Consider the following 13,210-nt stretch of genomic DNA (forward strand, 5'->3'; position numbering starts at 1 on the left):
GGAATATTTATGTTTAAAATTCTTATTAGATAATAATTCTCAAGTGAGTGTTTTCCTGCTGAGAAGTGCAAAGATGTGAAGAGGGTTAAAAAGAAATCTTACTTTGGAATTCAAATCCTTTCATGCCCTGTTTTCTCATACCTTAGCTTCAGTTATCAGTATATTTTTTTTCACAGATTTTCTGTTAATCTTTGAACTTTCAGTAAATTTTCTTTCTCTTTTTCTAGGTTCTATTTATATCAAAAATACCCTTTTTTCACTTGTCTCTGTCTCCCTTTATCTTGTTAAAATAATTCAGAAGAGACAGCAACATAGCGTAGAGTTATATTCTACAAAATCTTTTTAGGACTGAAAGCCCACTCTCTGTATTGATGCTTGATGCATTAAATTTGGCAGCTGCTGAATGCCTTTTTCATATGGATAAGGGGACTTCCACTGAAAATAACTGAGATTAACAAGTATACTGCAATAAGCAGAGGCACATTCTTAGTAATTTAATATACCTTTCAATGTTGGAATAATGGTCAAGATTCCTAGCTGCCATACAATGGCATAACCTCACTGGAGCCTGCAGCGCTTTTTTTGGTTCATGCTATCTAGAGATTTTTATCCATATATGATTACACAAAATAACTCCAGATGATATAAAGTAACTTGTGAATTGGAAATTTAATCAATTTAATTCATAGTGTTTTTTGTCAGTGAACAAGTGTCATATTTTGCAAGCAGAGGTCAGCTAGGAGCATAAAAATAAAATGTGAATATATGTGTATCTGACTTGTTCTGTGTTGGAAATGTTTACAGTATTTTACAGTGGAAAAAGACATCACTTAAAATTTGACTTCGGGGAGCCTCCATATATTATTTCTCACAGAAAACAAGGATTTAGCCTCCTCTTTGTACATCAGATTCTACTTTTGTTTCCTGTGGAGTCTGCTTCCATATTGAGATGCTGTTAGTTCTCCATTTACGAAAAGCTTTGGTAATGGGAGATGTCACATTATTTACTTCTAGAAAAGAAAATTCTCTCTGGGCTTGATTCTTGCATTTTACTTGCAAAATTTTATCTTAGTTGTACTCCAAGAGGTGACTCAACCTAGATGCCTAATGTATTTAATTACTTTCAAAGAGGTGCAATTTATATATATATAACATATGCCTCTACTGGGTTCAGTGGTGATCACTTTGGAAAGACCAGGCCTTATTTGGATGACCTAATTTGATCTGGCTTGGGAAGCTGGTTTCTAGCCAATTTGAAACTTGCCTATTTCACTCTGAGCTGCAGCCACATCCATCTGTTTCATCATGCAAACAACTGAGACAGACACTTTGACTGAACATATATCGCAATACAGCAGCGCACTATTCTGAATGAATGGCCTCGACAAGAGGTTTACACAGGCATACTAAGGAAACAGCATCTTAAAACAACACCACATTCAGACAATTAGGATATGAATGATGAATGCAATATGGTTGTGTAACTGCACATCAAACACACATGATGCAGAGATGGCTATGGAAAATACTCACTTTTTTTGCTTGATTTTGCTTGCTTTTGGCTTCTGCACCCCTTTGCTGCATAGCAGGAAAGTAGGTACTTGTGTTTAGTGGAAGAAATTACACTAACGAACACAAGCATTTTACTTTTTTTATCATAGACTATTGCTGAATAAACTGACAGACAACCAATACCAAATGGTGCACCAAACAATGAGCCCAGGCCAAACTTCTGGCCCTGAGGAAGCCAATGGAAGTTTTGCAGTTACTTGGAGGGGGAAGGGGTGCGTATCTCATGCTGGTTTCTAACTGTTCATCAACCACTTAGCGTACAGTTGGAAATGATGCATTAAAGAGAGCATCCTTTTCCTTTGCGCAATGACTTTATAGACGCTAGAGCTCACCACAAGCGCAACATGGTGTTCAACGGGGCTTGAGGAGGAAATTGCCAGACCTGGTTTCCAAAGTATAGGAACATTATTTACGATTCTGTTGTATGAGTGCAGTATATCTAGCATACTCTAGAAGACAGGTACAGGTACGTGCTGGCATTCTGTGCATCATAAATACTTTAAAAAAGTATAGTAGTAGTTATCCTAAAGTGTCAAAGGAATAAAATAGGACTGTAGGTCTTGTTGAAGAATCTCATGTAAGAATAACTGTGTGGTGAAATTACTTCTGTTAAACTTATGTCACATAGGAATAACGTGCCAAATGTTAACCAGTAAACTAAGTAAATGGCTATTGCTCTGCGTATTACTATACAAATAATAACTTTTCTTGAATTATCCAAATCAGAAGTACTGAATGGTAGTGTCACTTTAGTCTCTTGCAGCACTTACATGAGAAAGAAATTCATATATATTAGCAACAGCAGGGAATAAAATCTATTTTTGCAGTGAGATAGAACCACTGTATTTTACAGTGGTGCTTCAGCTGGTATCTTCAATAAACTAGTGAAACCATCTAACGCTTGGATGGTTACTCTACCGCTATAAAGTTTAGTATGATGAACACGTCCTTTCATTGACTGAATTTGTGAAAATGAAGACAGTGAGGTGTGCAAAACAGAATATTCCTACTTGCAACACGAGTGAAACTCTAGTGAAAACTTAAAGGCATTTGAAACACTTAAAATGATACTGTAAAGTGATTTCTTATTTTATATATGCATTGTAAATGAATACTTAAGTTACATGAATACTGACAACATTAATAATAATTGACACTTTAAATCAGTTTTGAGATAACCTGGTAACTGACATATGTATATGTGCTTTCTACAAATCACTTTATTTAGGAAAAAGTTTTGTTAAATTTTTGGGTCAAAACTCTAAAAACAATGCGATTATTTACCACAGGCTACTTTTTCAATGTTACTCAGTATTGAAATGTAATTACTTGAGATCTTCTGGCAGAAAATCGCTAAAACTAAAATACACCAATTTGGAAAGCTAAAGAGCAGATGAGTTGTTTTTTAATGTTGTTCCCCCCCCTCAATTTTTGCGGGTGGCATTTTGGGGAGCGGCTTCCACCGCCTCGGCGCCGCCACAACGGCCGCTCCGTCAGCTTCAACATATGTCAGCTGCCGCCTCAGAGCGCAGCGCTCCGCCCACCTGTGATGTCATAGTGAGGAGGGGCTTTTCTTCCGCGGACTCCTCCCTCGGAAGCTCCTTCATCACCATGGCAACCGCCTTATCGGCCGCCCTAGCGCCTTTGCCCTACAACAGCGAAATCAACAACGGCGCGTGTCAGGTTACGCGGTCGCACCCGCGAGCGGCCCCCGCGGTCAGTGGCGGCGTTAAGAGCTGGAAGCGAAGCTTGCCTGAAAGGAGACCACCCAAGCACTGTTTAACCCTAAATAAATAAAAATCTGTGGAGCTGTGAACGGACAGCTCGCGTGGGGTGTCGCTGCGCTTGGTCCGTAGGCGCCGCGCCGTTGAGGGCTCTGGCAGCGCTTCAGCGCCAACGGAAGGATTTGACCGTTAGGCAGCCCGGGGTCTCCACACGGGCGGGGTCTGCGGGAGAGCCCCCTCCGCTGCTTCAGCTGGCATTTGATTTTAGCTACCCAAAAGCTTACATCTGAAATGCACAGTTTTACATGAAAAGTAAATTCAAGCTGTTTTGGCAAGTAAAGCACAGATCCTTGCAGTTTATTCACTGAGGCAAATTCTCCCTGCAGTTAAATTCGAAAAGTAACCCGTAGGACTGGGCCTGAAGTGTTTATAGCTCTAGTAAAAATTTAAAAAGCAGTTTATATGCAAACAGTTTCTTTCACTTACAGACTGTAAGGAGCCAAATACTGCCATCATAGACATTGCTACAGATCTCCTGAAAAAGGTAATTGTTACTGAAATTACTGTAAAGATTTTTTTTTGAACTTCACTTTCTTAAAATTCACTTAATACATTGTAATTGTTCAAGAGAAGGTTGAATATTTTAATACCATTGAACTGTACTCTGTAAGCCCAGCACAAAATGCACTAGCATTAGGTGCCATATTCCCTTTAATGCCATACCGTCTTTATTTTAAAAAGTCTGTTGAACTTCTCAAGTTCACACAGGTTTCTTTTGATCTCTCAAAGTCCTGCAAGTGAGAGAGGGTATCTGAGCGTATACATAAAGCATAATAGCAGAACAGTATTGTGCTAGGATTCTGGGCACGTTCATACTATTGCATGCATAAAGCTATCAAAGTTTTAGCTGTGCAAAGACTGCAGGATCTGGCTTCATGGAAGCAGCATTTTACGCTAGACTTAAATATTTTGAAATACTTAAAAGCCTATAAACAAAAGGAGTGTTTTACTACTGCACTGTATGATAAGATAGCACTGTATTCTATGTCCAACAGAAAGCACTTGCTTACAATAAGCTAAGTTTCAGAAACATTTCATCAGCAATTGCAGGTAAAAACATGTACTTACTATTGCATTTTTAGAACACATTTTTTTTTTCCCAATTACCAGGTCAGTGTTGTGTTAGCTTACTTGTGCAACACATCACAGTTACCTTACAAAGAGTTCTTTGCATGCTGCAAGAAATTCTCGTAACAAAAGTGTCATAAATCATAAGCATGCTGGATTTGTGATTCCTTTGATATCCAAAGAACTGCAAGGGACTGTAAAACTCATTTAAATATTTTTTGTTCAGTGAGAAGTTATTTCTAATTGCTAAGCATATCAAAGGTTCTTGGCCGATTATGTATTTTTTCATAATTCATATGACATATTACAAGTCTGAGGCTTGTTTCTTGTATGAGGGGTGGAGTTACTATTAGCTAGCACTAAAAACATGCTGTTTGACTCTTATGAAATATAGTCCTTTCGTGCTGAATGCTAGAACAAAATAGTTTCTCAGCTAGAAAGGATGCATAGGAAAGCATGCAGTGCTTTTTTCTTGCAGAGTAAAAACCCACCAAAGCAAAGGTCAGGTCACTTTTTTGAAGACAGAGCCACTTTTTCTTCAAGGTTTCACCTACTGCCTGAAAAGAGTCATGATACTCATATTAGTGCCTGCTGTTAACCTTTCATAAACATAACTGCAAAACCCTGGGAATGGTTGATGCTATGTGTGCCATCTGTCTCATCAGTTTAAAGTGTCTATAACACAATATAGACTAGTAACTCTATGAATACCTTTGTTTACTCCTTCTATTTCATTAGTGGACTTTGTATGTCTTCTAGTCAAAGTAAGTGCCTGGGTTTTGGTTTTGATTGGTTGTTTTTGTTTTGTTTTTCTTAATTGCCACCCTAAAAGACTACCTGTAAGTCAGGCTGATCTATCTCTGGCTCCTCAGCATATGCTATGAAAAATGTTTTGCTGAAACTACAAGTTAGAAGGCAATTTACTGGGTGTCAAAGAGACAGTACAAAAAGTGGCTTAAGTTCTTGAGTTTTGGTGGGGAGATGTGCAGGTGAGCAATCACTGGAAAGTACAATTGTTTGTTCTGGAGCCTGAAAATGGATTTTGTTGTCTGATGCAGGTGTCTAAGCCTGAAAATTTTGGTAGCTGTACTCACTATAGTGAATATTACGGCATTCTGTTCTTACATATGGAGTGATTAGGCAGAAGAATTGCAGAAGAGTAAGACTGGTTTGTCTCTGGCCAGGACAAACTTAGTAATGTTTTGAACTGCAGTTGAAATGATAATCTGTAGGGCATTTGTTACAATATGGTAAGTACTCTAAGACTTCATCAACACTCATAGAAGAATTGCTCTATTAAAATAAGAGTTGCTAATTTATATGGCCTCCTTCAATATTAGATGCTGTTTTGTAGTATTTGGCTTGCTGTACATATTCATCTGCAACAGCAGCTTGCTGCTCAAACCCTGTGGTTCTGTAACAGCAATTTTACACTTGCCAGATCTCTGGAATGAACAGTTGTTCGTAAGTCAGGTTTGCAAGGTAGGTTATTTCCTGTTTGTCTGTAACATGTGGATTTGAACAATTGTGATGCAGAGCATGCCAACCTGTATACAAACCAAGAAAAACATGAATTGATGCGGGAAAAATACTTGTTTTCATAAAATGCACTGTTCAAGTAAGACTGAGTAGCATGCCAGTGTTTTGCTGTTCGATGAATTTAAAGCTGAACAGTTCATTTTTAGGTCTCCCAAGAGCAAAATAAGTAGAGTTCAGAGTATTCACGTAACAAATCTTTGAAATATGGTCAGGTAGAAGACATTAACAGTTTCTGCAGGTTCGTTCTTTTGGTTCAGAAATTGGGAATGTCTATTACTATCCATAAGAGTATGTAGGTTTTCTTACAAGTCCTTTGGCAGGAGTTTTGTAAGAAGACGCACTGTTTCTTGCAGCTGATATTTCTGAATAGCTCCAAATTAAATTCAGTACAAGTCTTGGTACTTGCATGTGGTACTTGTTAATGAGGCTTTAATGAAGCTGCTATACTAATGTAAATTCTAGGACAGCATACGATTTTTATAACCCAGTGAAGCATAGATCTTTGCAGTCATATTCATGTTTTATAAAGCCTTCTAGTACTTAATATTCAAGCACATGGGCCTCTTGCCAGTGGGTCACTTTGAATTCATGATGGGCACATCAGTTATATATATATATATATATATATATATATATATATATATATATATATATATATATATAAAAAAAAAAACTTACGAATACATGGTCATACTTTGAAAACATTACTGTTTATGAAATAGTATATAATTCAGGAACTGATTTCTTCATTACAGTTGTTTGCAAATTTATTCTTGTACTTGAAAGTCAATGAGCAATACCTTGTGAATATCTAATATTCTAACATCATTATTTAAATTGTAATGATTAATTACAGAGAATGTTGTTTGTCATCTTCAATAGAATCTGAGTATGTTGCACAAATCCATAATATAATTAGAAGGTTCCTTTGACAAATATCTAAAGTGCTTGAATCCAAAATTCACCTTTCAGGTATACTTACACTGCTTATTACTGTGAGAAAATGAACAGGAAGAAGTTGTTTGTGTGATCAGATTTGGGTTTTATATATATTTTTAAATATACACATATATATATTTATATATATATATATATATATACACACACACACACACACACACAGACATGGAGGATGAAGTTTTGCCTTGTCATAAACCAGTGCTATTCCATTTTTTTTTCCAAAGATCCTACCAAGCTATTTCAGCGTTACTTGACACACTATAATGCCTTTTTACTCTCTGTGGTGTTGGGAATGTTCTCAACATATGCATGTTTAAATTTAAGCTTTTGCAAAGCACAGCTTTATTTGTAAAGAAATATGATAGGGAAAAGATAACTTGCAGACAGTGCTAAAACATATGTTATCTGATTATTGGCTTCCTGTGGCATCTCTCCTTTCTAGTTGAGGAGAAACAGAATGATTGCCTTTGTTTATGAATATAAATGAAAAGAGTGTTTAGTCTTTCTGTACTTCTCACATAATGCTATTAAAATAAAATTTAAAAAATCACTATGGGAGATAAAAAGCCAAGTATCTTACTGTCTGAGAGAGCTAAAAATTTTTGACTGGCATTCAGGACAAGTTCTGCTGAGTTCTTTGGTCTGAATTTTAAAGCTTCCATGTTTTTGCTATAAACATACTCAGAGTACTTACCAGAGATTTACTGTCATATGGAAAAGCATTTCAACTAATGCCTATCTTGGGTTTATCCAGATTCCAGTTATTCTCAGCACTTCATGAAATGCACAATTGATGGAATAAAGATGAAATGTCCCGTAATATCTATTGGTAATGCCAATCGGGGAAGGACTGGTAAATAGTTACAATTCAGATTGATCTTTTTAGAGTTTTTTATTTTATTTTTTTTAATGGAGGATAGAAAAATATGAAGTCCCTTTATGCTAAGAGAAAGAACAGACAGAGCTACTGTACATGTTGAACTTAGGATGTTTGGCTGTTGTCCAGATCCCCAGGCAGCTGATGTATTAGACTTACAGTACCAATTAAGCAGCCTATTCAGAATGGATTTTTTGCAACACAAATCTTTGTATTTTGTGCAATTTAAAAATAAAACTGAAGGGACACATGGCTTAATTGTTAAAACAATGCTGTGCTAACACTTTTACCTCTCAAAAATGAGTTTGCACAGCTACACAGTGGTACTGTGAGAGTTTGTGTTTACAGGATTATAGTGAGCTCTTTAAATCACATAGATCTGTTTGTTGTTTTGCATTTCTCCTTTCCTAGGCTTTTCTGTTCATGTTTTCTCCATATGGCTTTCTCTTAATCATCTATGTATTTCTGCTGTTTTCTAGTGGTGTTCTATTCTGCATCTTATACATCTTTAAAAATAATGAGTAACCATATGGTGAGGCAGTTCCATGAACCAATGCAAGATGGATACTTAAACAGAAATTTCTGTTTCATGGAGCCTTTTGTTAGGCTTGTGTAAAGAGCTTAAAAAAGCTAAGCATATATCTAACATAAATGGGAACATAATTTCTTTAAGCAATGCTCAGTTGACTGTGGTTTAGCAATACCCGAACTAGATGCAGTATTGTCAAGGTTGGCCAGCTTTCAGGTCTGGAAATAGTATATCCCTTTAGTACTTGCATCCTTTGGAACCTCCTACATGTACTGTTAGTGATGGTCTAACCTCCTTTGACTTAGTAGTAGTTCATCCTTATGAGTGTGATGAAATATGAATGGTATTGGCCTCAAATGAGGAATTGGGTATAGAAAGACTTGCCCAAAAGTTATTTTTACAATAATTTAGCTAAAATGCTAAAGCTGCCGAGTTCTGGTGCACTGCTCCTTTATTTCTCTCTTCTTTCATGCTCATTGTGATTGAATAACTTAAACTTCAATATTAGTTTGGAAGACACTCTCACTGCACACAAAGAAAATCGGCGGAGAAGGAGATAACAGCTAAGAGAAAGAAATCAGCATAAGTGTTTACATCTACCTTATTTGGACCGTGTCTTATGTCCATTTTAATGTCATTGAAACATGCTTGCATTGAAGTGGCCTTTTTTTTTTGTTTGTTTGTTTGTTTGTATAGTCCTTCAGTAACTACTGTGTCACATGTGCTTCCTATAGAAATTCTGTCATTCTTCTCTCTAGAGATTCCCTCAGAAAGCCAAGGGGACTGCTTCCAAAGCATCTCCAGTGGAAGTTCTGCAAGGACTTTGTTCTTCAATACTTAGACAAAGTCATTATTCTTACTACATCTCAACAGATATTATGACTGAAACTTAATAATTGATTCTATGAAATCTAGTTATTTGTCTCTAAACTGTGCTTATTCATGCACGTTAGTAGGAGAAAGATGCAATTAAACTCTTCCTTGTATCAAAAAGTGGCAAGATAATGGTTTCTAATTTTTGAACTACAGTGTTGCCCCAACTATAAACAGTAAATTCAGCCTGAAATTTAGGGCAAGGTTGCTAACTACCTGAGGAGTGAGGCCTGGAAAAGAACCAACTAAAGGGTGGTTTAAAGTTATTGTTCCTTTCATAAAAGGAGTTATAATGTAGCTGCTTGTGATATCAGGCTTGAGCCAGGTGTCTTCCAGTCCTTTGCTTCTGTGTAGGCACCAGCATTTAAAGCTGTTGTGAATATGTAGAAACTCTTTATTACTTACTTGATTGACTTCTTTGATAATGCAGTTCAAAATTATCAAGTACGTCTTTTGACTGCACAGTGGTATTTGCTTTAAAAATTCTTAGGGAATAGCATTATTTTTCCTTTTTTTTTAATCTATCTCTATAGTTAATCTATGTCAAGGAACACTGTGAAATTATGAAATTATGTGAAATTAGGTTTATCAACTGGCAGTTTCAAATTTGTTTGGTATTCTTCAATATAGAGAATTAATACAAGAAGTATTTTATCTTTTTGTATTGGCATTCACTGTATGATTCAATGACCTGGGTCGTGATCCTAAACATAATATAAACTCATTCTGTTACAGTTATGTGTATTGCTATGGACATACATGTACTGGATTAGGATAGGCATTTCTCTATTCCTAGTTCAAGGTGAAATTTAAGGTACTCTGATCACTTTTGCAGCAAACTGATAGATTACTAATATGCCTTTTATTGTTTAAAATGGCATTTGATTTTTAAAACTATCTAAGAATTATTTAAAGTCCTTGCATATATTTTGTTTAAGCATCTATATTTTTTGGCTAAAAGTCAAAATTCTACTTCAGTTCTTTTACATATACACAGAGAGTGTTAGCCCAGAATAATGAATAAACCATTTAATACTGCTAAAATCTATTTGGATTATAAGTAATCTGTGGAGATTTAGAACTTGGTATTAATGCTAATGCTGTTCAAGATGTAATGCCATAGCTAGACTAAACAAAGACTTAATGCTACAGTTGAATAACAGTAACAGTTTAAAAAAAGTACAGGTTAACGTGTTTAAGAATTACTTTGAAAAATACTGAAGGCATGCCAAGACGAGCTAAGAGATGGCATTTTTTCAATGTAGAAAAATTAGAAGCTTATCAAACAGCAGAAATACAGAATAGTCTTGATAGGTGTTTCAGGATATAGCATATCTGTTCTGAACTAATTGATGATTATTGGGCCAGCTGTTTTTGAGCGTGCCTTATATAGTGTTTTACAGATTAAAAATAATATTTGGTATAATGGTAAGGTAGTCCTCCATGAAATTAGTAGTTGTTCTTCCTTATTTAACCATGGACAATGGCTTGAGCTTCAAAGGTTGAGATAAACATCCAACTTTCTGTATGCCTGTAATGAACGTTGACAGGAGATATTGAGATTTTTTTTTCTATGCATTTTGCTTGGATCTTCTTTTGACATCATCTCAACTTTGACCCCTGCTGTTAGGGAGAGGGCCCTGTGCACTCAGCTTTGGGTCCTGAGAAGCAAAACTTTAATAAAACAGAAGAAGTGTTGTCTAGAGCCAAGTGTGCAGTATGTCAGGGCACAGCTAAATATTGCTGCTGTTTATTCCAGGAAAGACAGAGTCAGTTGCTACCAGAAACTGTTGTATCTTACTTATTTTGTTTTAGTATCAGTATTACCTTTCAGTAGAAAATGCACCTAGATGTGGCAACATAGAAGGTGTTCTCCAAGTATCTAATAGCAGTCCATCCTCAATCTCAGGCTCTAACTTTTAAACAAGGAAAAAATGTGGATGATACCTGGGGAGAGATCAATTGGTGGTTTGATTTGTTTGTTTGTTTGTTTTTTGTTTTTGTTTTGAACTTGACTTTGTAATGACAGGACTCTGAAATATGACAATACTTTTAAATATATGTAAAAGAAATAGAAATACGCTTGTGCCTGGAGTATGATACATATTCTTTTAAAAGAAGAAAGTGGTAGATTCTGAAATTAAAATTGTATAATCTATGCTCTATCTTCTCAAAATGTAGAGGAAATATATTTAACTTTTTTATGTTTACAAGCTTAAACACTTTGTTTCTCTTGTTCCAGTTTGATATCATTATAAATCTATTCACTTCAGTTACATATCTGTATAACTGAGAAAGAAATTAGGTCTCATTAGCTCACATTTCTTTTTGGTGGTTACTTGGGTTAGATAGGGCAGAGACTCATCAGGCTTTTAGAACAAGAGAAAAGGAAGATGAAAAGACACACAATTTAAAAGAAAAAAATTAAAGCACTTATAGAGCCAAAAGAGAATTGCGTGCCTGCTAATATCATACTATGATTACAGTTGTATGTGAGTATGAAATTATTTTGAGTTGTGATTTTTTTTTTTCCTCCTGCACAGAAAAGAACTGACAAACCTGTAGAAAATATAACTTGAATTTTTATCAAAGGTCCTGGGCTCAGATTTTTCCATGTTTTCCCTGGCTTTCATGTTAACAGAAATCTCTGTTGCTGGCTGAACCCACAGGGATGAATCTACTCTTGTTTTGAAAGCTGGTAGGGAAGGCGTTATTATTTGGGAAAGATAAAATTGATGTTGAGTAGGGGCAACTGTTCAGATGCCCTGTCTGATGCTTCGAAAGTCTGATAATATTCTGCATCTGTTCTTGAATGTTTTCAAATAAATGAACTGGTATGTCTCTTGCTAGATGCCTTATTTCAAAACAGTTTTAAAGACACATTACCTCTAAAACGACCATTATTCCTTTGATTGTTTCGATTTTGTTTAAAAGGAAGACAACTTGGATACAGAAGCCAGCTTGTAGTACATTCTCATCAGTATGTACTGAACTGTAACTCTTACTGAAGATTAAGATGAAAATCTCAGGATTTGAGTTGTATAAGTCTGTGGTAAACATTGTGTGATAAATCTGTGCCTTCAGTTTAATGCTTTCATATAGATTTAGTCATTTGTGGCTAGTAATCGCAGTAAAGGATTAAATTTTATTTAGGATTTTTGAGTTTTTTTGGTGTTTTTTGAAAAGGTTTAGTAAAATGCTATGCAGAAAGAATGGAAAATATTCTTAGTTTAAGATGATAAAACCCCTTTAATCCCCAAATAACAGTACTTATGTTTAAACTACATGAAAGGATAGAGTGTGGTGGGGCAGAGGATGAATGGGGTGTACGGGATGAGAAGATGGTAGATGAAGGAGTATGATCTGAATTTGGCTTTGAGTCATTGTTGTTTTGTTTTGTTCCTAATCAGCATGTGATTAGACCTATACATTTAAATAGTAAAAACGTGGCATTAGATAGAAGGCTTGAAAACAACAGGGCAAGGTTATCTATTCTTGAAAAACAATTCTGAAATTGAATTTTTGAAATACCGGAGTTCTCTTAAGCCACCATTCTGAATGCAGCCAGGATAGCTTTAGAACTTTCTGTAATATAAACATTTAAGTATCCTTAAACTTACTTTGTTGCTTTCTGTCTGGACTTTAAATTTAAATTCCTCCCTCATTTTTATTCCATAAAAATTGGTTGCCGTTTATCAGACAATAGCAATAGTGGATGAGGCAGTGAAGTAGCAATGTGGCCTGGAAAATAACTTGCAGTCTCTGACCTGGAGATGGCCTCTACACATCCAGAGATGGCCTCTACATATAGCTTCTGCTTTGGAATGATCTCGTCTGAAGTACTGACCTTACTAATACTGCAAAAGCAGCATTAACAGCATCGTATAAGCCCATTTAGAGAGGATTATGCTGCTATCTCTTCATTTAGCCCGTCGTTTATCACAGTTTGGAATCTTTCAGGGAGCAAATTCTTAAAAATGAAGTAGTCTTAAATATTCTTAAATTTCC

The 13,210-nt window shown here is 35.8% G+C and overlaps 1 protein-coding gene across 3 annotated transcripts in view; it reads right to left on the bottom strand.

The window, feature by feature from the left end:
- The window catches only part of PEX5L (peroxisomal biogenesis factor 5 like), a 50,125-nt gene extending 37,135 nt beyond the window's left edge, over positions 1 to 12,990 (bottom strand). For 2 of the 3 annotated variants that reach the window (XM_062582324.1, XM_062582323.1), the window contains exons 1-2: positions 12,970 to 12,990; positions 3,117 to 3,221 (exon numbers count right to left, since the gene is read on the bottom strand). In XM_062582324.1, coding sequence (XP_062438308.1) covers positions 3,117 to 3,221; positions 12,970 to 12,990 — 126 coding nt within the window. Of the gene's footprint in view, positions 1 to 1,536; positions 1,574 to 3,116; positions 3,222 to 12,969 lie in introns of those variants that run through there. The other variant, XM_062582325.1, reaches the window with a different exon arrangement.
- Between the last annotated feature and the right edge of the window lie 220 nt (positions 12,991 to 13,210).

This window comes from Rhea pennata, chromosome 9, assembly GCF_028389875.1.
Source record: "Rhea pennata isolate bPtePen1 chromosome 9, bPtePen1.pri, whole genome shotgun sequence".
Lineage (NCBI taxonomy): Eukaryota > Metazoa > Chordata > Aves > Rheiformes > Rheidae > Rhea > Rhea pennata.